Consider the following 26553-nt stretch of genomic DNA (forward strand, 5'->3'; position numbering starts at 1 on the left):
AAAAAACTCTTCTTTTACTAAAATCTACAGTAATTATCCTTGTTCTGTTTTCAATTAATCATTTTTATTCTGTAAAAAACCTGATCAACTGTATTATAAAAGTCTTACATAAAGTACAAATGGATCTTTATATTTAAATTTGAAGCATCATTATTTAATGTACATTGTATACATGTGATTGCACTTTTTATAAATACAAAGCAAATAGCAATTTGAATATAGATACGAAGATTTCAATTCTGGCACCTTCAAAAGCTAAGTTACAAGAACATTTGATACTATGTAGTATGATCAGGCCTTAAAGATTCCAATCATCCACCCATTTTTGTGATTTTTGATATAGGACGAGTTAAAATTGTTGGTCATCCAACAGGACAAGTGCACTCTTACAGAAAAAATATACCAATTTAATACAAAAACATACATTCAAGTAAACATGGTAAACAGCGAGTGTAAAAAATGTTAAACTGCATGAGCAAGTGTTCGTTTCAAAACAAAAACAAATGTTTATCCTTGTGAGCAAACTGTTGCTGTAGGCAAGTGTGCATCTGTTATACTCTTGGCAATGTTGAATGCAGTGATAAAATCCCTGTAAACTAATTGGAAGACTAGCTGTAGTTATTATTTTCTATGGTAAATGAAGCATTTTTAGATGTAACCTGTCAAAAGATTGAAGTTTCATACTGTTATTTGCTGTAAAAATTTCTGACATTTGAAAATATTTGCAGGGTGGTGGTGATAGTGAACAGAATGAAAAACAATAAGGCCAAAGTGGGAAAAAAGAAAACTTAGGCAGAAAATGTATGACAAGAATAAAAGAAAGAGATTGGTCAAAGAAACCTGGTTAGAATTATTTTATTGGCAAAAGTTGAGAATGAGTTGTTCCATCAAGTTTGTAGATAATTTCCCAAACTTTCAGACAGAAAACCTCCATAGTTAAAAGCATCAGTACAAAATGCACAAAAGAAACTTTGAAATATCACAATACGAGTGCCAAGCACATGAAATGTACTGAAAACAAAAATGTTTTAAACAAATTCAAAGAAACACAGATCACAAAACTGTAAACAGGCTGGATGAAAAAAAGGTTATATATTTAAAATTGTTTAACACAATTTACTGTGTAGCAACAGAAAATGAATAATTCATGAAAATCCCAATATTATTAGCTCCACAAAGCAAATATGGTGTTGAAGTAGGAATGAATTATTTGAATGACATGGAATGTAAAAATGTTTGTATCAGGTTTTGAAAGATGAAACAATGAAAGATTTTAGTGAGGTCATATTCACATACACCACACCTAGGGTTATCAACTGTCCTACTGTTGGTAGAATAGTCCTATTTAGAAATAAAATGTGTTCATATTTTACTACCAACTTTTCTCGAAGTGTTCATTTACTTCAGTTAGTGACTGTCCATGTGACCAAGTGTGACTGGGGGAGGGGGTGTCAAAAAGTGGCCTAAATTGTGTGATGCACCAAGATGAATTCTTAAAACAAAACACTTGTAACAAGTGAAACATTTACACAAACAAGTTGTTCTTAATAAAGCACTTAAACCAAGTGCACAAACACTTGTGTTTTTCTGAATAAAAAATGTATATCAATGTTTAAAATGATTATCCTTGACACAGACCAACTTAACTAATAGCCTAATAATATTCCTGCAAATTATAACTGTACCATTATGGACAAAGAGCTAGAAAAAATTATCATCTACCAAAAATTTCATGAATGCAAAGTTTTTGTTGATTTTATATGTCAACAAATTTGTCATTAAAGTCCATGAGTAAGCTTGTCAGACATTTCAACTCTTCAAAAAATGTTAATTTTTCTTTGCAGCAGTAGGTACTGTGTCAACAGCACTCACCTTCAGCTCTTGGACTACTCTTAATTGAATACTGAAATTTGGCCAACCTTCTTATAATGTACCCACAACCCCAAAATATGGATTATTAATTTTTAATGGCAACATGGACCCTAGCATCCACAGTCCAGTACACTAACACTAGGCTAAGCCCATCCTAATTGGTAATGAGCAATACCATCATTTATCTTAATTAAACATTTGCCGATACTAATCAATACTGCAGATGAAACATATCATCAATGAGTCTAAATCGTTAAATATAATAAGGTAAATTAGGATCAGTACCAATACTGATAACATCCATTACTATTACAGATTGATAATACTCTTGGTATCTACTATAACAAATCATTAATGCTCATTTATTGACACTTACCAGCAACATCATTGCTACTGGTGAAGATCAGTACCATTTCCTAAACATAACATGCTTTTTATCATTATTGTTAACAACTACCATGTAGTGTACAAGAATGTTTTGGAAGTGCTGCATGATACATAAAACTTTTGTCACAAACAACATAACTGTACCATGAAACACTTGTATGGGTTTTTTCTATTTCTATAAAATGCAGTAACATACAAGAATGTTTTGGAAGTGCTGCATGATACATGTTCAATATGTTCAAACGATTTCTGTAGCAAATTGAGTTAGCAGTGTCATATGGACTCTAAAGGACAGAAAAAGTATTAGTGCAACTTATGCAGCAAAACCTTCTTATATGTTACTGCATTTTATAGAAATAGAAAAAACCCATACAAGTGTTTCATGGTACAGTTATGTTGTTTGTGACAAAAGTTTTCCTCGTAGAACTGGTTTCCTTTTCTTATAATTCTCTGTGATGCAGGTAAATTTCAGTAATATTATTTCTCAGAATCCACTCACCTAATATAATAAAAGAAAAAACCAGAAATGATTTCTATAAAAATAGCTTGCATTAAATTTTTAGTTCTTAAATTAATTTAGTAAAACACATGCAAAGTACACAAAGTTGTACTGAACACACACATATTTAATGCTTTTCATTCTCAAAACGCAATGAAACAAACAAATATACATGTCTAGCAGTTTTGTTTAATTATATAAATGCAGTGATCACCGAGTTTTTCCCTCAAATGAATAAGAAAGCAATTAGATAGTTCCTTTTATCTTTAAAGCATGTAAGCAAGCTAATTATATGGTTGGTTATACAAAATATTATAAACTTTTACATTGTATTTACATATTTTCATAAATAATTATTATGTAGATTAATAAATCAGGATTTTGTCAAGGCATAAGATGAGTCTTGTTTCCTCTCCTCTCACTTCGTTTTCCAGTATGAATGAAAATATATGCTAAATTTACCATACTTCAATTACAAAGAAATGCTTTGGATTATTCTCCAAAATTTTACATTGCAAATTTAGGATAAAATTCAAAGAGGAAATTCTACTACAAATTATTTTACCTAAAGGAGCTGTCTGTAGATAACTCGTGTGTGATCAATCTTTTTTTGTGTTGTGTGTTTGTAGGTTCTTTACTAAAATTAATTCCTCTTATTACATAAAAAACATGTACATCAGGACTTCAGTTTTGTATAGCAATTTGTGTGTTCTCTTGTTTTCTATTTGACTAAGTTACATGACTTTTCACTCAAAGGTATAAATGAAACTATAATGTGAATAGTAATCCAATAGTATCTCGTACAACTTTAAATGAATCCTAAAATGTAACTTTCTATGTCAAACCTCACACCTATGGGTTAAGTCAGATCTAACTCTTAAACACCTCTTGGGGGAAAATCATGCATTACTCTCTATAAACATAAAATAATTACACATCAGAGTCTAAAATTTATTAACTATAACAAAATCAATTATGAGATAAGAGATCTTGTACAATAGTCTGTCTTCCCTATTAATTCCTTTGAGGACACAGATACATATGTATTACTAAAGTCAAACATGCATTATATTGATATATGTATGATTTAGATTAATAATAAACAGCAATCATCTCCCAATGAATGACTACTAGCCTACAAAGAAAACAAAATGGTCCAAGAAAGTTTCTGTGTTCATTAGCTACAGAAGCCTTTAGTAGGGCAACTCACCAGAATGAAAGATTATCTGAACAAAGTTTTTCAGAAAGAAAAGTATGAAGATTTTGTAAGACAACAGCAAGTTGTTTCTTTTCCATTTCATCTGAAGACAATGGAGAGATCAGGAATTTAAAGACCCAAGTCTGGAGCTCAGAGGATACTCTTCAAACTATACAGAGATTCAAAGAAACCTAACAAAGACATAATGGTGGACAGTTCCATTACAAATGCATAACACAAAACACTGTTAATGAATACTATGGTGGAAGCTGAAAGTCTTTACTAATAATAAAATGAGGAAAGTGAAGATATCAAGTTTATGATGAAGTACAACAGCAATTAGGAGATCTGATATGTTTTGACATGGAATTAGTGGATAAACAAAAATTTACATTCAAAGCAACAATATTTTGTGTACATTAGATGTCACAAGGAGATTATGAGAAGGAAAAAAAGTGTTCCTATAATATATGAAAAGCATTTACAGAAAAAAAGACCAATGAAGTACTTGAGAGAAGAGACAGCAAACTGCTTCTAAACCAGATGAATAATCTAGTGATGTACTTATGGGGTTTTGAATCCATTCTACTTCACCACATAGTAACATAAATTAATTTAGTTATGTGAATAATGTTATGACATTTCATCAAATTCATTATTCAATATTATACAGCAGACCAACTGTTTAATGATTGTCTATATATATATATGTTTATGAGAATCTGTGACGTAGAGGCCTAATGAATTATTTGATTTACCATATCCTATGCTGTGCCAATGAGTCTTGAATATGTGAAACTGCAAACCACAGCAGAGGGTATGGCCAATCAGAATGCATTAGGCCTCTACATCACAGATTCTCTTTAGAATTTCACCTCTTGTGAAAAAGAAAAGAAATCTTTAACAGACATACATACATACTATATATCTAGATAGACATACACAATCAAGTGATATGTTTTATGATTTTAATTGTAACAGGTTCATTCTATTACAACAGGGGCCCACAAATAGAAAACAATAAGTTAAATATTGTAAACATTACAACAAGATTCATTTACTTGGACATTTTTTCTTAGGTTTCAAGATATTTGTTTGTTCACTGCAAAAGTTCTTTTTACTAATATTTCTCATTTAATTCATACTCATTAGTTTGTTAATGGATCTGTTTCATGAAATTATACTTACCTGAAACAGATATATTAGTAATACTGTTTATGTTTTATATTGTTGATAACCACCAGTTTGTAGCAGTGTTTAAAACCATGCATGCATAGTAAAAGGAAAGTTTCATAGGTGTGAGAGTAAATGCTTTTGGATGTCAATGAGTTTGGCTATCACAATAGAATGAGTTGCATGTCAAAATGACGACTGACCAGCAAAAACAAGGAACTGGGTTTTGCAGCCATAAAGGTTTTTAGGAATCTTTTTTTATCCTGTTTATTACAAAAATTATATACAAAATAATTTCTAGCTGGATGGAACACAGTCTTAAACATCCTTAAAGTAAAAGACCCGAGATAATGGTGTAAAATCACCAGGTAATACCTTTATTTTTAAATCAAATTTTTCCTCATGTTTTGACACACACACCTTTTTTTCTCCCACTGTAAAAGTTCTTTGACAGCTGCATTCAAATTCTGACAAGTGTTATAAGATCAAAACCCAATGAAGATGATTTTCAAATTCTCATCATATCAGAGATGCATTTTTATCTCAGTAATCTGCTAACACAACTTGGGTAGGGGTCTGATAGAAGTTGGCAGTACTGTGGAGACCTAATGCCATTTTTGAATAACCACAGGTTATTGAAGCTCCTAACAATATTCCAAAACAAACCATTATTCAACAACTAAAACTCCTCTTGGACAACAGTTTTTGTTCTTGTAACCCTTGCCAAATTTTATGTGCAGGTAGATAAAATTCCAAAAGACAAGTTAAATAACAAAGTAAAGATTACGAATGAATTCAGAACTATGAACAAAACTCTTTTGCTGTGAAATAAGAAAAAACTGTGTGCACTAAAACCTGAGAAAACAAAATATAGGTAGATGAATCTTGTTACATTGTTAAATAATAACCGAGTAAAAAGTTCAGAAACTTTTACTGATAAACAAAGGGATTATTTTTAAGGTAAATTTTTGTCTAACTTGTTTACAAGATTGATAAATTGCATAATCAACTTTTTCTTAATAACTTGATAAATCAAATAGTTAGATCTCATGAAATGCATTTATTTTAATGTTTGTTTTGATCAAATACAGTTACAATAAGAAAATATAAAGTACTACAGAAATTAAATTTTGTTAAAAAATGACATGAAGATGATAAAACAAAGTCTAAATTACTAAAACAGGTAAAACTGTTATACCATTAAAAGCATAACTGTTCAATTGTATTACTTATCTCTCTAAATTTAAAATCTACCAATAGATTTTTCATATGATGAAACAAGTAAAAACTGTTGCACAATCAAAGCAGTCAGTGGGCAGCAAACTAAGTTCTTTCTAACAAAGAGATATTCCATTACCAAACAATAAATTATTAAAACCTATGTGCATGGGGCGGGGATTGGTCAACTGGACCAAGCCTATATTGAAGAATTAATGTGTATTATAATTCTAAATTTACTAAGTGTATCTTCACAAAATTTGGTAAGATACTAGTAAACATTACAAGTATGTTGTACATAAAAATTTTAATTGTTAAAGTATTTTTTTACTAAAGATTTGTCTGTGAATTTACTGAGTAAGTGGTAACTAAATTTGTTGTAATAATGTTGGCAGCACATAAAGTATTTATTTCAAATATGCAATTTAAATACAAAATATCTTGCACACACAAAAAAAAGAATGTCCTAAATTATTATAATTTAACTGGCTTTCTAACTAAGCTATAAATAGGTAAATAAAATTTGTTAGCTGGTTGAGCTGATCAAAAGTTGTCATCAGAACAAGCTAATCTTATAGAAAACTCAGTAAATTAAAATTCTCTCTTTCTATTGGTTATAATAATCCAACAGAAAATTATTGACAATTTTTGAAAGACAGGACACAAATAGAATGACATGGTAAGTCTGTTTGACTTTCTTGTATCTCTGTAAAACAAGAAAACTGAATACTATAAGTTTACTTTATGGCTTAGAAATACCTACATTTATATGTGTGTAATTTGTGCCATACTCAGAAGATTATATAAAGGTAGAAATAAAATCTAAAATGGGCAATTCGTAATAAAGAAGTGTCACATGATACAAGAAGTTGAAGATTGAAAATTTATTCAAATATTTTGTTCAGAAAGTACGAAATTAAACCTTATATGATATTAAAATTTGAATGTAAAGGTGATGACATGCTCACTTTGACCCCCACCCATACACATAGGGTTAATGTTACATTAGATCTTCTAAACAGTTAAACAATAAGTCACACATTGACTTCAAATACATCTCAATGTATACTATTATCTTCATATACACACACATACAGAAAGACCTTCCCTAAAATGTTTTTTTTTACATAATATGTATGGATAATTTTAAAAACTTGCCTATCCTCACAATAAGGAAAGATTTTTAATCTCCACATACTTTTCTCTAAAAAACTGGCTTAATATACAGATATATTCAGTAAAAAAAAGTATTTTTAACATAAAAGCCACAGTTCTCCTTTCAACATTACACTGTTACAAAAAAAATAATAAAAAGTTTGTCAATAAACACCACATATCAAAGTTTTATATATTAAACAAAAGTCTGTTCACTGGTCACATCCATGATACATTATTGAATGTTTTTGAAGAGCAGTATGGTACATGAAACTTTTACCACAAACATTACAGTTAAACCGAGACACCCCTACATGAGACTTGCGATGTCGGTAAAGAGAGTTGACATAAATAAAAGTTTTGGTACATAAATTGCACTGATACTTTTTTGTTCTATGGGAATCCATGTGCCGCAGAAGAGTCATCTTGCTACACAGTTTTTTCTGGCATACTGAGCACTGAAAGGTGAAATCACCTGGAAAACAAGGTAAAAATCATCACAGGAAATTGTATTGATAATTATCTCTATTTAATAAATTTTAAAACTATATAACAGCCTAAATATCCTTGGTAAGATAAAAATCTAGAACCACCACCTGGAATATATTGAAGTCAATATTAAAATTTTCTCTAGTATAAAGTTGTTAAATATATATTAATACACATTACAATATACATCACTATTAATAACAGATGTTAAATTGTTAGTTATGGCATGTTTTAAGAAAATTATTCTTCATTAAAGCATCAATGGTAGTTATCTGGTTTTCCTCAATCTTATTTGCTTCATGCATATAATAAAATATACATTTTATTCTCTGTTTAAAACAACAGCTTGTAATATTCTCATCAGATACAAACTAATTCAACAGGTCCGACAGAGTTAAATTTATCATTACATTTTTTACGATATGCTGTGTATGAACCATTTATTCTGTTCTAAATTAGTCAGTAAAAGGCAATAGTCACCAAAAACCACTAGAAAAATGTTGTGTAGTGATTGCTATTAATGACTAAAGTTAATGAGCTTTCCTAACTTCTACTTTCTTACAAAAAATTTAAAGCTGGGTATATTAATATAGTTTAGTTGATATTTTAAACTAGTATGAAGATAGTTATTTAAAAAAAATTTTTTTATCAGTTGTACAAAAATTAAATCATGATATTATTCACATCAATAATGCTTTGCTTTACATACAACTTTATTTATATGTCAAAACCACAGTATTCCATAATAATATATTACAAAATTACATAGAACAAAGGAATCTACATTTATAAAATTTATCTACAGAAGTGTCATGTTCAAAACTTAACACACAAGACATATCACCTGATAGATTTCTACCATACTGAAATCTAGATAATAATTAATGCTTTATATCCATCAAATTAATCTGTGCTTCAAATTCTAGTGTTGATTATTCAAATAAAGACTGAAAATAACAGCATTCTCTTATGAAGCAAAAAAATCGTGTACACTGCTTTCCAAATAATTAAATATTAACTTGTGTATTAGTAATAACATTTCCTTAGAAGATATATATTTTTATATGTAACATACAAAGCTAACTACACTGATTCTAAAATCCTTATCATTTAAGTGGTTAAATTTTGTATATGCATATAACAAAAAAATGTTAAACAGTGCAAATGTTGATTAATTTCATCATTTAACTGAATTATTCATATGTGTTTAAAAGAAGTATTCTATTCAGCTCATATTATGAAGTTTTCAGGAAACATGAACAGTAAAATCAATATACATGTGCTTTAGAAACAGATAGTGTGTAGACAAAAGGACAACTTAGTATATAATTCACCCCTTTATGACTAATATTTAAATTTCACAACTTCAATAAGCACTTAAATACATTATTAAGTCCTAATAAGAATTAAAATATCTTTTATTGGTACAAAACAAGATGTTACCAGAATTGAACAGCAAAAACAGTTTTAGGACAAAACAAAACCAGATAGAACTAATTCAAATTATAAAGTGATTATTGAATACTAAGGAAATTATTCTTTAATCAATTGTGAACAACTTCTTAGCATCTAAAAATTAAACAAAAAAAGATGTACTTAAAAAAAATTAATTGGTTGATTTAGAGAAACATGTACATAAATATTTCTTCAAATTATTTTGTCAAAAAAATAATTCCACAATTATCATGGGCATATTTTGGGAAAGCAACACAAGAACTGAAATGCCACTAGTGATGGGCATGAAACTTATGACATTCATAAGACTTTAAAAGTTTCATTTGATGTGAAATGATGTGCTATTCTAATGCCAGCTTACTAAGAACTTCATTCTGACAAATCACACAATTATAACAGATCTGCTATTCATTGGCCATTATCATGACAGGAATTAATCAAATTTACAATAATCAAAAGAAAATTACAAAAATCATTGAATTTTCCCACTATTAATATATTTTTTATAATTCATTAAATATGCAAATGGTAGGTCTGCTTTCCAGATATTAACTGACATCACAAATAATATCTTAATGACAAAGAAGAATAGTAAGAGTAATTTCACCCTTTTTCTTTTTATCATTTCTATAAGATTTATTATTTTAAAAGAAATTTCACTTCAGCCATTATTTAGATTAAAACTTCAGTGGTATGCTATTCTGCAAATTAATATGACAAATCATCTCCTTTGAGTGGGAAAGAAAATACTATGGGCAAGCTATGTCACCTTGGGAATACTGCATCATACTTTGTGATCCAAATCGGCCCTATTCGTGATTCAATTTTACACTTGAATAGGACAAACTGTGATGCAATTTTGATTATGTTGATTACACCTCTTTATATACACAATTGAAAGTACTTCCAATAACAACACTCAAAGACATTTTAAAGATTTAAAATCCTCCTTTTCTGTGGTTGTTATTGATCAACTGGCTTTAGTTTTAATAATAGGTTGGTTACTGTGCAAAATTATGGCAATGACATTCAAAGCTTTGTGTGCAGCCCATATTTGAGATTTTCCTAATTATCTACAGAGACATATTTGGGATAGAAAAATAAATGTAACTAGCTTTCTAACTAAACTATAAATGGCGTGAAATTCCAAATAAGCTTAGTGAAAAAAGGCATTATACAGTAGACTTTTTAAGCAAGGTTAATAATTCATAGAAATACTAAGTATAGTTTTAAAATGTGTTTTTACAGAAAATAGCATTTTGATTTTTTTTTTGAGATTCATGTAAGCTGATGCAGTCTTTTTTTTTATATATAGATTGTACATTTCTGAGAAAGCATAATACAGCCACATGCTAATACATTGCTATGCAAAATTTTAGTAGCAAATTATAACGTTAATTTAGAAATCTGTCCTTTTGATTTTCTTCTTGTCTTAGACAATAGATTCAGAACTCAGTGTTTTTTTTAAATATCTAGTAAACAAAAGGCAAAACTATTAAAATATACAAAAAGGAAGCTTTCTAAACAAAACTTAAAATCTCTTACAAAAAGTCACAACTAGCTTTTCAACTAGACAGAAATATTCCTATACTTTTCTAAAAACTACAACTAAAAATCATATTTATAAAAGTAAATTAGTCATGTATATGTTGCAATATCTCACCTTAAAAACAAAACAAACCTGTAAACAGAAAAGTCATTTTAGAGATTGTTTGATGTTACACAGTACAATGAATAATTTTTGGAAAAGTGTTTACATTAAACAGTAACAAAATGAATACATGCACGATAATTTCAATTGTTTTACAATAAATTATACAACTATTTGTATAATTAACACAGTAAACCTTGAGGTTTAAAAAATTTCAATCTTTATTTCAGCTTTTAAATCCTAATGATACAATTAGAAAAAGAAAATGGAAACATAACTTTAGCAAAATTAACAGAATAACATTTAAACTGCTATCAGAAAACACCTTTATACATAACACCACATATTGATCCCATGTAAGTACGTCTTTAAAGAACCATATACAAGTCTTAAATGACTGTGATATCAATCATCTATATGATGTTCTTCATCAAAAAACACTTTTGTTAATAGTTTAACACGTTGATGAAGTGAAGTTTTTTTAACTCCAAAAATAGCTGATGCTTGTTGAAATGACCTCCCTTCTATAATAACAGCATCAACTGCTTTTTTCATCTGTTCTTCAGTCCATGTACGTCGAGAATTGCACCTTGGAAGCACTAAAGCTGGCAAAACAGCACAAAAGTATGGCTTATGTTTTTGTTAACTGACCCAAATATTCATACAAACACATGCAAAATAGAAGAAATTACAATGAATTACTAAAAAAAAAATAGAAAAAAGAAAGAGATAAATAAAACCAAGGTTAACTCCTGAGATGTATAATGCAAAATATTGAAAGTCTAATCACTTAGCAAGTGTGATGAAACATTACAATATAACTACAAAAATGATTGCACATTTTACTGGCTCAATATAAAAAAAAAATTGGTAGTACAGTATTTTGCTCCAACTGAGAACTTTTATCCAAGGTTCATTAACATCAGCTAAGTTTTCACCTTCCAAATCTTATCAAAACACCAGTATCATATAAATATAAGAATTAACTATTTGATGTGTTACACTAAATCTCATTTTCCTTGTCAAAACACCAACTGAGATAAAACACTGCACCATGACAAGTATATTGTGATGCTTCATCACAGTTGCTACTATAACAGAAACGTTTTTTGAATAATATAGAGTGGTGTGAAATCTCTCTTCATATACTGCAAGAACAAAAAGTGAGGTTAATAAAACACTCAGGTGTGTTCAAACATTGCTGAACATGTGGGAGTTTACCTGACCAAATTATTAAGGCTTGTTTTTTGTACAAACTATTTATAAAACCTTAGCACTGAGATTTTCAGATAGCAAATGTATACATGTGTACAGTAAATATCTTTATTACTCTTCCATAAACTTATATTAAAGTTGAAAGATGTCTTAGAATAAAAAAAAACAAAAACAAGGTTACATATTGCAAGCAAGCCATATTCTTATGTAGCAAGTGTACTTAAATATTTAAAATTAGCTTTTTTCTTGCACATAACTCTAAAATACCATTACACACTACATATTACTTAATACAAATTTCCAATACTTAGTTATAAAAGGTTAAGACAAGTTCTCTTTTCTGTGTATAAAAATTGGATACAGCAGTACCACAACAGATGGTTGCACAATATATTTATTGTAGTTATAGTAAATTCCACATGACTGAGAAACTTAAACCTTATGGGGAATACAGTCCAAGAACTAATTGTTTAAAACTTATTCTAACAGAAAATAACCACAATAATTTTTATGACCTATAAGTAATAAGATGACTCAAAATGCTAGTGACAAATAGTGCTTAAGCCAAAGAACACTAGTAAATTTTATTCAGTGGTTAAAGTGTGTTTCCTTGAACTACAGTTCAGACCCACATACAGGTCAACTCGATATAGCAGTCAACTTTTAATTAGTCATTTTGGCTCAGTCCCAAATATTTCCTTCTATTTTATATTTGTAAAACATCCACTATTATGGGCACTTGTATTGCAGTCAACCTGGCTTATGGTCACCTGTTTCCTACTCCCAAGCAGTCTCTTTGAACTCAGTATTGCAGCCATCTAGGCCAGCTCTCACCCGCCACTGCCCAATTGAGACCTGTCAATCAAAGTGAGGCCACTACCATACATCGACTGATATCAGCCACATCTTGTAGGTGTTACAAACCAGGTCACCATTGATGTTCCCTATTAATGGCATGCTAATCCTATCTGATGCTTCACACCTCATACTGCACTGATTATCACACATACATGATCAAACAAACAGTATGTTTTCACACTCCTTTAAACTTTGTCATTTGTAACACTTCTAGTTTCAGTGTCTCTTTGGTCTTCTTGTGAACAAAAGACTCAAAGATTTGCACATTCATTTCAAATTTTTTCATCTTTCCCTCCATTTTGTAATAAATAGAGGCCTGTTTTCTCAGACAAATCAATTATCTCTGCAAAAATAGGTATGTAAAGATGTTATTACAACATTCTCTATCAAATAGGAACATAGAAAGGTGAGTATTATGGGGATGTTGTAGGGGTATGTACTGTGTCTTTGAGGCCTCAGTCCGATCCCAGAGTTGACCCCATACAGTGACACCTGGTAATACGGCCACTCCGCTATGTAGCCATTAATTGCTTAGACCCATAGCTGACCGGATAAACAGGGCTGAACTGTACCTAAAAATTCAGTTTAAAAGCCCTAGTATGACAAACAAGAGATTTAGGAAAACAAACTGTTATGCATAACTTGATAAATGCATGTATAAGCACTTACATATGCTATGACATGTAACCCCACAGTGTATACAGAGCAAACTTTGAAGAGTAAGTCACAATATGAGCTAAAACAAAGACTATAGTATATGTATAGTGGAACATGAAGTTGAAGGAGAGGTAGCACTTGTTCCAGATTTTAAACTTTTTGGAAAATGGTCAAGTATCTCCAACTAAGGAATCAGTAAAGAAAATAATGCCATATTCACCGTGATATTGTATTTCATAATTTAATGCATTTTTTTCTATCTTTGCTACAAAAGTCTTAAGCACCATAATGATAAAGATTTATGCATAGTTATCCTTTATAAAAATCTTATATTTGTAGTCTTAAAATAATGCAACAGGCACTTATATACATTGCATATTGTACACCTAGTATACGAGTTGTAAAACACTCCACTTTGTATAAAACAGATACAAATCTCTAGTCAATTCTATGTACATATTTAAAATATTGTGTAATTTTATTTACAGTTTTTCTTCATAAGTGAACTTAATGTAGTCTTCCATAAAAACACCTTCTGAAAAAGATAAGCCCTACAATTCTTTCACTGCACATCTTCAGGGATGAAGTGTTAAAACCATTTTCTTGCAGAGAGAGAATTCAGGAGAGTTTCTTCTTTCTTCAAAGCACTTAATACTTTCCTCATCTTCATGTTCTGAGCCTACTTAAATAAAACAAGAAAAAAAAACACAACTAGCACGTACAACTTAGTGTTATAGTTGTTGTAGATCACTAATAGGCACATGCAACTAGCCATGTTTTAAATTATCATGCCTTTCCTATCACACTATTATTGTAAACTAGATTCAGTCACTTATTGTACATTATACACTCATTGTGCTCATTTTGTTCTTTACACTATCTTTTGTCTGATATATCTTAGTTTTAAAATTTCCTTTGAACATTTAAGATATTTGCTAACAACAATTTAACACAAGGAATGACTAAAAGATAGAAAATGTAGAACAGAATAATAAAGCAGTAAATTGACAATGTGGTCTATAATTACTAAATACTTATACCATTTATGTACACAAAATGTTTAAACAAGTTAAAAAAAAATACTTTCTGATAACTAGTATCATGAAAACATGTCACATATCAAAAATGAAGAAGTTTACGTGTGAAAAAAAATAAGAACGTTAAGGAATATGATCACTAAGCAAGGAAAAAAAGGTTTTTAAACTAGACCATCATAGCTCTGAAATATAATGCATGACCATTTAAAAATTCTTAAAAGGGCAGAATATTTTTTGTAAAAATTACTCAACAAACATCTCAGAAGTGTTTCTCCACTGAAGTAAAATTTTTTGAATACATACTAAAAAAGTGTTAAATTGCCTCCCCCCCCCTCTAAGGAAATTGTTCTATTGCCAATTTCATATGATACTAAACTCTGTTGTCTCTTTACTGACAGATTGGATAGTATATTTTCTCTAAACTTTTGAAACATCAGAAAAAACAAAGAAACTATTATATGTTAGGTAGATGGTATATTCTCTATCAAACTTGTAAAAACTAAACTCATTGCCATAATGAGCTCCTACAGTACAATGCTTCTTAATGGAGTTTTACACATCTTCCAACCAAACATTAACAAGCATTGCTTTATGTATGATGCACATTTGCTGTAGTAGTGCATTAAACTGATAATGTGACAATATTTCAATCATATTTATGGTAACAAATATTTATTACTTAAAAAGTGTATAATCTAATACATGGACTTAGGACTAACTTTAGTTTTCTATGTTGACTGAACATTGTGAGATATTATTTGGTTAGTGGCCAAAAATTGTGTTAACAGTGAGGGTACACAACTGATGAAACTACATTCTAAAGCAAACTTTATAAGTAAAAACATAAGCATACTTAATGAGCTACGTACTTTACTGGATTGATTTTTAATTTGACCTAAGTAGGTAGATTGCTGGATCAGAAAATAATATTAATAATCATTTATTTTGATATCACTCTGTCCAAACATTAAACTTTGGCTGGTAATTTCCTAGCCCAAAATACTGAAAGATGGGGTCAATAAAGAAGTCATTATTTCTTTAAGTGTGCTTGTTTTCCTCACATTTTCTACAACTATGACTTATAAGAATTAATAATTAGAGAATTGTAAAGTGGAAGATTACAAAAATTGATTAATAATAAAAGAAATTTTAATGGCTAAATTTAATGTTTCACTTAAAAGTAAGTGGTAATAAACATTGTGCAATTCTTGAATGCAAATAATTTCAATGCAGATAGTTGAATAACAGTTAAAAATATGACACTAATAAATATTGCAACATGCATTAAAAATAAAGGTACATTACTAATGTTGACTTTACCAATAAGCACATTAAGTTACCTGCTGCATTACTTCAATAAACAGACTTGTATAAAATAGAGAGAGAGAGAGTATGTTAAAATTCAAACTTGTACATGTAAATTTATTTCATCTTATACTTACCTTAATGATCAGCCTTCACACCAGTGGTTTCCAACCTGAAGAATTAGTTGCCTATAGGGTTAAACAATTTCAGTCAACATTGTTATAAATATAATGCCTGACATCTCAGTACTTGTGAAGAATCTTCAAGCTCAGAGTTTTCACTGAAACAGCAACTTCTACGGAACAGGTTTGTTCACTTTCACATTGTGGTTTATATACTGTTGTTGTGCATGTACATAAATATGTGTGTGTGTTATATAAACACACATGCATACAAATGTATAGAATGCAAGAGATGAGGGATATTGAAGATTGTATAGTCTGCATGATGGGGGTTTAAGCCAAAAAAAAGGTTGGGAACCACTACTTTACCTCACTTCATTATTCTGTAATTCAATGAAAAAAAAGGGAGAGCTTTAAGTAGTCTCCCAGAGCACTATCAAGAGCCACTGAATTCTTGACCATAATTAACAGATTATCCTGTACATTCAGTAAGTATGTATTCGAGTTCAACTTGGGAGGTTTCAAAGAGAAGATCTTGGTCTCCATACAGTCATGATCAAATCATAAGAATTCTGTCTAAAAGAGAACTCAGGTTTCTTTTAATGTTGAATAACTTAACCTTACCCTGAGCTAAGAAATTGTTACACCTATGAAGTATACAAGTAACTACCTCCAATTGAGGCAGGGACTTAGTTACCAGGTATTCAAATGACTGTCAAATCACATCCAGTCATGATATAAGTTTGCACTGTCTGAAAGGAAGGAGAGGGAGTACAATCAAATGGAAACCTATATCTCCCCCAAAGACTGAGTCAAAATAAGCAAAAGAGTTTCCAGAACTGACTCGCTTATATCTTGATCTGAATGACCCACAGAAGGAGATGTAGGAGGGGGGGGGGACCTAGCTTGATTTTCAACTGGAGAAGCATCAATTGTGGCTTGGTTTACTCTACATGAGCTCTGACTAGGCAACTTGCATTTGAAAAAATACCATAATCCATGGGGCTACCCCTATGTTACAGTATGTCCGTGGACTTGCAACACTAGAAACTGGGTTTCAGTACCTGTGGTGGGCAGAGCACAGATAGCCCATTGTGTAACTTTGTGTTTAACTTAAAACAAACAAACAATACTGAAAGATATGATGACCCCTGTGCTCACTGCAGTGGTAAGTAAACTGTCAACACCCATAAAAAGTCTCTGCTCACAGATATATGTATAAGAAAAATACTGTAGCTGAGGAGACACTACAGCCAGTTGCTTTTCCTCTAATCAGCAGTTCAATAAGGAAAATGTTGACAACAGATGCTGCCACACAGTTGTCCCCCTTGTTACTATTTTTTGTAAGTCCTTGAATAGTGGGAACGTACAAGATCATTGGAAGTTGGTTAGTACTACTTTTTTCAAGGATAGTAAAAAAATTGTCCTAGCAATTATAAGCTTATTAGTATTATATCATTGGTAGGAATAGTTTAGAAAGTCTGATAAAATATGTTTTGTAGACATATTTCACATAGTTTAACTTTTTTGTTAGACAATTAACACGGATTCTCTCTGGGAAAATCTTGCCTTATTAATCTTTAGACATTCTTTAAAGATGTTACTGATTATGTAGATGAGGGTAAGGATAGAGCTGTGTGATTTAGAGTTAGTTGCTGACCAATGAATTGACAGGCCTATTAATTGATTATATTAGGTTAGTCAATTAGTATATCCCCCCTACACTTCCCCTCATACCCAAAAAAGAAAACAAACAAGGAATAGGTGCATGCAGCCTTCATAACCTTTTCCACCATTGCTTTATTCTAGCATGCTATTAATCTTCCTGTTCTGATTCACATTGTTTTTATTTAAAATTAATTTTCAACTTATCCTTTGTTTCATATAATAGACCTCTTCTGAAGGTAATTACTTGCACATTTTGTGTAAAATATATTTGTCTAGTATTTACTAGCATTGATAAGGGTAATGCTTTTATTTACAACACATCATGATTGCAATCTTATAATATAATTTGGGAAAATTAATGTTTGCCCATCAAGGTTGCACTTAACTGAGCCAATTTCTTCTCAAGGTCAACTAAGTAGTTCTGTCCAGAGTATAGTCTTTTGTTTTGTTTCAAATTTGTGTCTCTGAGGATGCAAATATTAAAACTTTTATAAGGAAGTTTTGTGAACAACTTTTCTAATATGAATTTGATAATCCTTTTTTTAGACCTGCTTGAAATACCATAACTCTATACTTTGTCAAATTTCAACACATTCTTCTGACAGAATTATATAATTCAGGAAAACAAATTTCTGTCTGTCCACTGTGTATGAATATAAAGAAGATAAAAATAAATATGCAAAAAATTATATGTACAGGTGTAAAGCCTACTAAGAGTGACTCTTGTAGCTACATGCTAATTTTTATGTGTATGTATTGTTAAAATTCATCAACAAAAAACTTTTTCTGCTGCAAAATTATATAATGCTGTAGTATCATTAGCATGAAAGGACATTATCCACTTTTATTCTAATAAAAAAATGTTATATTTTTGAGTTTTGAATAGGTTTGCTGTATAGTAACATTTTGTTTAGAAATTCAGTGTTAAGTTCTGAGAATTCTGTTTACAAGTGCAAAAATATGGATGAATAATTAAAAAGCTTTGTATGTCGGAGGTTATAAAGTTGCTCTACTGTTAAGAAGTACATAAACACAGGTGGCTAATTAAAACCTTTGAATGTGGGGGTGTTATAAAGTTGCTCTGCTGTTAAGACGTACATAAACATAGGTGGCTAATTAAAACAGGTGGCTTGTTCTATCCAATCATATTTAAGCTATCTTTAACAGTTCTCAAAACTGTACTTTGTTAGTAAATGCTCAAACAACTTGATGAGGCACAATAACAAGGTGTCAAAGGTTATCTAAAGCAGTGGTTCCCAAACTGTAACATCCTGCGAACCCCTTTCATGAAAATGCCAAATCTCAAGAACCTCCTACTAAAAATAAATATTTTCCAGAGACTTTCACCCTTATCCGAGTATAACTTACAAGAATAGTGACCTTGGAAATAAAAATATGTTTTTCTTATCACACTTTTATTACATTATTTATTATTACATTATGAAAACAGCAACACTTCCAAGATTTTATGTTCATAATAGTATCACTTTGATTAAGCCTAAACTTGTTCATCTTAATTTTAAAAACACTAGCAGTCTATTTAATTTTTAAAACAGCAAAAAATAATCCCTTCTCACTTTTCCATTTTTCACGAGGAGTCTTAAAGTTATAATTTACTCAGTGTGATGGATGCACGTGAACTTTTGCTTCCGCCAATATAGAATTTTTTCCAAGAACCCTCTGAAATGTTTCGAGAAACCCCAAAATGTTTGCAAGTCACAGTTTGAGAACTGCTGAACTGAAGGAAATGTTTTAATATCAAATGGAAAATATATTCCTAAAAAGTGATAGGTTCTTAGTAAAAATAAAAATTATTCTATAGGATGGAAAGGAAAATTAAAAAAAAATCAATATGTGGGTTGTTCTGTTGACATGCAAAACACTTTGGAGGTTCAAGAAATGAAAATATGAACATTTTTGTTTTATGAATTATACTGCACAAATGTCAGAAATTGACAAAATATTGATTCTAAAATATTTATGAGCTAAAATTGTTGAAATATACTTAGAATTAACATATACAAATGACTAAAATTGGAATTTCAGAATTTTATTAAGTAACAAAAAAAAAATAAGTCAGAAGAAACTGTCTTCAGATTTAAGGCACAGTAATTTAGAATTAACTTATTTTTTTTAATCCTAAACTTGGTACATGAAAATGTATCATTCAGGCAATGCAACTGCACTGTTTAGTATTTAGAAACAATAAATTATTTATTCACTTGTCAGTCAACCATTTTAATAGTACCATGTACACTTTTCCTTAAAGGTTATCCAAAATAAATTAGTATTGTTTTATATGTTTGTGTGTGTTTATGACAACCTAGGGCCTTCATCATTATATCTATACCTATGCAGTTATTTAAAAAATTTTTAAACAACCTAGTGAAATGAATAATCATACCTGATTTTACTTATTAGGCAAATGAATACTTAAGAAAAGTAAAAACATAGTATTTTATGAAATTCTTCAAGCAGTCTAAAGTTAGTCACACAACATAAAAATTATAACAACATTAATTTATTTTGTAAAATAAAACTTTTGATAGTTATAATGATATATTAAAAAGCTTGAAAACCACCAGCGAATGAAAAAAGAATAAAACTAGAAAGTCTATTCAGATTCTTATATTAGCATGCAACAATTTTTGCTCCACATTAGCTGGAGTAATGTTTCATATTTACAATAATGGTATGAAACCAGCTAACTTTTTAAAATTTAGCTATGCAACATTAAAGAATACAGTTACCCAGTTGCAAATTAGAAACATTATACAATGCAAAGTGAGTAATAAATTTGCACTTTATTTAACACTTAAGTAGCCAGAGTTGGTGGTGGGTACTGTCAGTCAGTTGCCTTCCCTCTAGTCAATAGTTCAAAATTAGTGGCACTGGATGATAGCCTTAGCAGCTTTCATTGTTATTTCATTGGTTAAAGTTATCATTCATTGTTATCAATGCAACTGGGTCCCAAAGCAATCACAATAAGTGGCATCCAGTGTATATGGCTGGGTGGGAATTCATAACGAGTCTTGGAAATACAGAAGGCGTACGGACCATGAGAAAAGCAGGAAAATCCAGGAATTAAACAGAACATAATGATATCTGCAAACAAATTTTATGAAAGTTTTAATAAGTACAAAACAATATAATATATAAAATAAGGCCAGCTTTGCCTCTCTCTAGGACAATATAAACTAAGAGTATGAATGACAATACATATCAGAAGTGTGTGTACACATACAGTACTCAGGCATCGTGTACATATTACAGTTTGTAGTACGTGTGAGAGTTCCAGTGCAAGTTTACTACAAGCTGCACTTGGCAGGTGCAACAAACTGGTTAGAATGAAAACAATGAATATGACTGACCAAGATCTCCATTTTGTTTAAAAGTTTTACAAGTCGTTGACTGTTTGTTTCCTTAAGATACTGTATAACATTAAGATGGTTTGGGCTTATTTTTTCGAGTTCAATGAAACTTCCTGGGAAATAAAGCATCAAAAATTAATTGAATATGGATGCAAAATTGCCAACCAAACATTAATCCTATTTTTTAGAAATAAATACAATATAAAAACATCAAAATTCTTGTAATTGGGTATTTTTTTTTGGGGGGGTCTTGTACATCAATATTGTTGTAATTAGATTTTTTTAGGGTCTTTTTTTTTTCTTTTTACGGAGAACCTCTGACACAGGTCGGTTGTCAAAATTCTTGTAACTGGGTCTTTTTTGGGGTCTTTGTACATCAATATTGTTGTAATTAGATTTTTTTAGAGTATATTTTTTTTTTTTTTATGGAGAACCTCTGATATAGGTCAGGTTGCTTGAAGTACAACCTGGAAGTTTCCTTAAAATCGAGCCCTGAGCAAAGGATTATACAAAGAAATATGCAAATTTCGACTTTATAGGCACTACATACATGCTGAGAGACATAATCCCTATTATGACTGAGCTGTGCCTGGTTTTCAGAAAAGGGACTTTGGTGTGTCTGAAAGTCCAAACAAATACCAATCAGTGTATGAGATCACTGAACAAGTATAAAGATGCTCAAGAATAGCAGGAACATCAATCCTTTCTTGACACACTGAGAGTGCAAGAAACATTAAGGCCCTGAAAAGCACATTTAGCAAAATTTGTGGAAAAAACTCATTGAAAGGTTCTCACAGAATGACTGAGATCAAGTATGCAATGAGTGTAATTGGAATAGATAATTTACATTTCTGTGAAAGAATGATCTTTAAAGTTGGGGTAATAGCAAAAGTGAAACCTTGATTAACCACTTTGGAAGTGCAAAAGAACATGAACATGATGAGAGTGTAAGCACATCAGAGGCTATAGTAGATCCAGAGAAAACAAGAACAGGGTGATGAAACGTAAAAGAACAAGTTATTAACGCTGGTTATCCAAGAGACAAGCCCACTGTGCTATGGGGATTGATCAATTCAAATTACATGGAAGAATACCAAAACCTGTTAAAGTTTACTGCCATTGCAGTTACTGCTCTCATCCATACTGGTGATTGTGAAAGCGATTCTAGCATCAAGAATATCATTAAAACCTACGAGTAAAATTGCTTAGCAGCAGAGAGAGTTGATGAGCTTATGACTGTTTCAGCAGAAAGGTCAGTATTGGAAGATTTTAATTTCAAAGCAGTTCTAGATGAGTGGAAAGAGCAAGAAACAAAAGATATACAAGTAATACAAGGGTTACAGGGCAAATGTGAAGTACAAGAAAGAAGTTAACATGAAGGTTGTTTTCTTAGTTGGAACTATTCAGTATTGTATTTGTTGAGTTAATTTGAAATGCTGACATTGATCATGTAGCAAATAGTTGAAACTGACTTGTATATACGTTCAGTTAGTGTTTTCACTTAAAACCATTATCACAAACTAAAATGATCATAATCTTTTTACTTACTTAGTTTCACTGTTTGATACATCTGCTACAAGGGATTAAAACAAGACTAAGTTCATTTTTTAAAAGTTTATTCAATTTATATTAACATGGCCCTACTTTACTGCTATACAGCCCCAAATTTTTTACCTGAAAGGCCACATGGCCTCATTATATTTCACCCTGGAAGGAACACTGGTCAGCATTGTTTTATTAAGGAAAACTTGCCTCACTGATCTTTTGACATTCTTTGAAGAAACTCCTGATTACATAGACATGGGTATGAATTTGGTGTATCTAGATTTTCAAACAACATTTGACAAGGAACCACATAAAAAGCATTAAAAAAGTCATCCCTATAGGTGAAGAGGATAGGTTGGCTCAATGGATAGAAAACTGGCCAGACAGAAGAAAGCAGGTAGTTGTTATAAATGAAGTTCAGTCAAACTGTATTAATTTCATGAGTGTTAGGACTTTTGCTCTTTTTGATTTATATGGATGACATAGATGAAGGAATTGTCTACAGATAAGTTAAGTTTGCTAATGACATTAACATTTTGAGTGTTAATGGCTGTGAGGAAGATACTACTGCTTTACAAAAGGATTTGGATTATTTGATTAGTTGGGTAAGTAAATGTCAGATGGCTTTCAATTACAAAAATTGCAAGGTAATGCATATGGGATATCAATTTGAATTATGTGTATAATTTTGATGAGAATAACTTTAACACTGTCATAAAAGAAAAATATTTTGGTGTTCTGGTTGATCAGTCTCTTAAGCCATCCAAACAAAGTGCTGTTGCTAGTGCGAGGCAAATATAATTTTATATCATGTCCACAAAAATACTGAATACAAGTCTAAAGAGGTTATAACATCATTGTACAGGTCATTAGTTACACCACATTTGGAGTACTGTGTTCAGTCTCTATCTCCTTACCTTAGAAAGGACACTGAACTGTTGGAAAGGGTTCAGAGGAGAGTTAATAGGATAATATCTGGGATGGAAAGGTTGTCAAATATGGATTGATTTAAGGTCTATGAACTTTTCAAAAAAGAAGAGTACAAGGGGGATCTAATTGAGGGGTTTAAGATTAATAGAATTGACAGGGTCAATGCAAATTTTTTTCCCTCTATTTAATGCCAATAATGGTGAGAATGGTAAGGGGACAAATACAAGTTTTGGAAGGGTAGAAGTCATCTTCAGCCAAGACAGCTTTATTTGTCAAACAGGGTGGTTGGCCTTTGGACTGTTGCCTTCAGATGTGGTATATGCAGTTAATTTAACTTAAGGGAGTTCAAAGAAAAATCATAATAAATATTTGAATAATAAGGGCTGGCTTTGGGTTTTTAGTGTTTACTTTAATAGATAGGATGGCCTAGATAAAATAAAAGGTCCCTTGTTGTCTAATATTATATGTTAAACTTTCAAAAAAATTCTAGTCATTATGGCTACATACTCAAGTGACTTCAAAAAACTCACTCTAACCAAAAACCATACAAACACAGCCTATAACAATATTATGGTCTGTTAGAGCATTAGATTACCCAATAGTATTAGTAATAGCACATTAAACCTTTTAATGTTAATGCTCATTTAGCAAATGACTAACTTTGCATATTGTATACATTATCTTACTCTATACTGTAAAATACAGTTACTATTGTAATGTCAATTTATACTTTGGCAGAGGTAATAAAACATTTAAAATTATAAAATACAACTGTAGACCAAATTCTCTAACATTTTTGAAGAGTGATTTCTTCAGAAGTAAAGTACTTTAATCTTTTATAAATATCATGTTTAAGTATTTACATGTAAATTACAATTAAAAAAAAATTCTATAACACATCATGGTTGTTTGACTGGCTAGTTCCAGGTCAAGTTCATGGTTACATTGATCCAAGAAATGCACCAAATTTCACCATTTTGCTTCACTGAAATTTGAATAAAAGATTGATTGTCCAGGAGGACATCCCCCTCACAGCACTTTACCACACACACTAAAACTAGTACCTGACAAACATTTAGCACACAAGTACTTGCATAGTTGTAGCAATTGCAAAGTAAAACTTCTATTGTAACTTGTATAATCAGTATAAAACTATAAATATTGTACTAATGTTACTACAGTACAGTATAGCACACAGTACTACTAGTACGTAGCAACAGTTACAATGTTACTTTTACTTAGTTAAGGAATCGGAATTAGCTTTTCTAATTGCATAACTTAAAACACTGATTGTTAGTGTTACCAAATCAAACTTCAAGTTCAATTTCAGTAGTTTTTCATTTGACACTATGCAAGCTCTTGTGTTTTAGTTTTAGATTTAATTTTAATGTCACATAATTCAGTAATTACCTGATTAATCAGTTTAACTTTTAGTTTTAAGTTCCTTAACACTGTAAAATTTAAGTTTTGCTTCAGATCAAATTATAAATCTTATTTTTCATGCTAAATTATTTGTCTCAAATGTAACCGCTTACCCCGAACTGAACTCTGAAGGGATTTGAAATTAGCCTACCATTACTTGTAGTTGTAATGTACATTGTAGATCTTTTTAAAGTATCACACTTAACAATTACTTGACAAAAAAAACCCAAAAACATCCTAACTAACTCTTACTACTACTATCACGATCTAAAAAAAAAGTCTAACTACAAGTTTTAAAAACCAACGTAATTCTACCAAAATGATATCGGATGTCCGCCAGGTGTCAGTAAAAACTAAAACAAACTTTTAAAAAATCGTGCTCCTTTGAAGTAAAGTACTAAAATATTAGCAAACTTGTTAACTCATGAAGATAAAATATTCTCAAATACTTTGTACGGAAATCAATTATAATTCATAATATAGAGCACTAGTATTAGTCTGAAATAAAAAAGAAGAAATCATTTTTGCTAAAAACTTGCAAAAGAGAAAGCCGCTGTTCATAAAAGATTTAACAGTGTTTATTATTCTTAACTTTGTTTAACGCAAACTAGAGTTTGTAATGAGACATTTATATAAACATAAATAAAATCACGATCTATATCTCCAGAATGTAGCTTTATTAGCTCAATATTTCGCTATTACAACTTCGTCAGGATATCGATAGGTCCTGACGAAGCTGTAATAGCGAAATATTGAGCTAATAAAAGTACATTCTGGAGATATAGGTCGTGATTTTACATATATTGTTACGACAACGGAAGTCACGTGACCCTAGTAACACGTCATGAGCTTCTAGAAAATTCATGTCCCTTCGTGAAGCTTCGAGTGTTTACTAGATATGCGGTATTCTTGTATATAAGACCGCAAAGAAGTGACGGCAAAAATGCAGTTGAATTGCAGACAGACATAGAGACGGACAGTTGGGTCGAGTGCGTGTGTCGTTCGTTGTAAATTATAGCGTTTGTTTAAGTAATAGCGTGACCGTGGAAATTAAGTGAATTTCAAAGTTGTATTGAGAAAGAATAAACTAGTTTTATTTAAAAAAGGACTTGTATCGCTAAAGTTTCTTCGGAAAGAATTTTTACGGAAAATTAACAAACGAACAGAGACGTAACAATATATATAACAGTGTTTTCAAATTCGATGACGAGGAACCCACTTTGAGACTAATAATGCTTGGAGACGGCTTCTAAGGTAATGAAGAAAAACTTTAATATAAGTTTAACATAACAGCAAATGTACAACGTTTCGACCTGATGATGACAA

General features: G+C 30.7%; 1 protein-coding gene across 15 annotated transcripts in view; it reads right to left on the bottom strand.

Annotated features, from left to right (window-relative positions):
- LOC111086340 (zinc finger and BTB domain-containing protein 14-like) overlaps window positions 1-25536 on the bottom strand; it is a 46398-nt gene extending 20862 nt beyond the window's left edge. For 5 of the 15 annotated variants that reach the window (XR_002611070.1, XR_002611069.1, XR_002611068.1 and 2 more), the window contains exon 1: window positions 25341-25536. Coding sequence is in view for 1 of the 15 variants with exons in the window: in XM_022388786.1 (XP_022244494.1) it covers window positions 25341-25463 (123 nt within the window). In the remaining 14 variants the exon portion in view is untranslated. Of the gene's footprint in view, window positions 1-6632; window positions 7978-11300; window positions 11703-14313; window positions 14510-16306; window positions 16465-19353; window positions 21065-25340 lie in introns of those variants that run through there. The other 10 variants (XR_002611063.1, XR_002611061.1, XR_002611058.1 and 7 more) reach the window with 10 other exon arrangements.
- Window positions 25537-26553: the final 1017 nt, after the last annotated feature.

This window comes from Limulus polyphemus, unplaced genomic scaffold (assembly GCF_000517525.1).
Source record: "Limulus polyphemus unplaced genomic scaffold, Limulus_polyphemus-2.1.2 Scaffold1025, whole genome shotgun sequence".
Classification (NCBI taxonomy): Eukaryota; Metazoa; Arthropoda; class Merostomata; order Xiphosura; family Limulidae; genus Limulus; species Limulus polyphemus.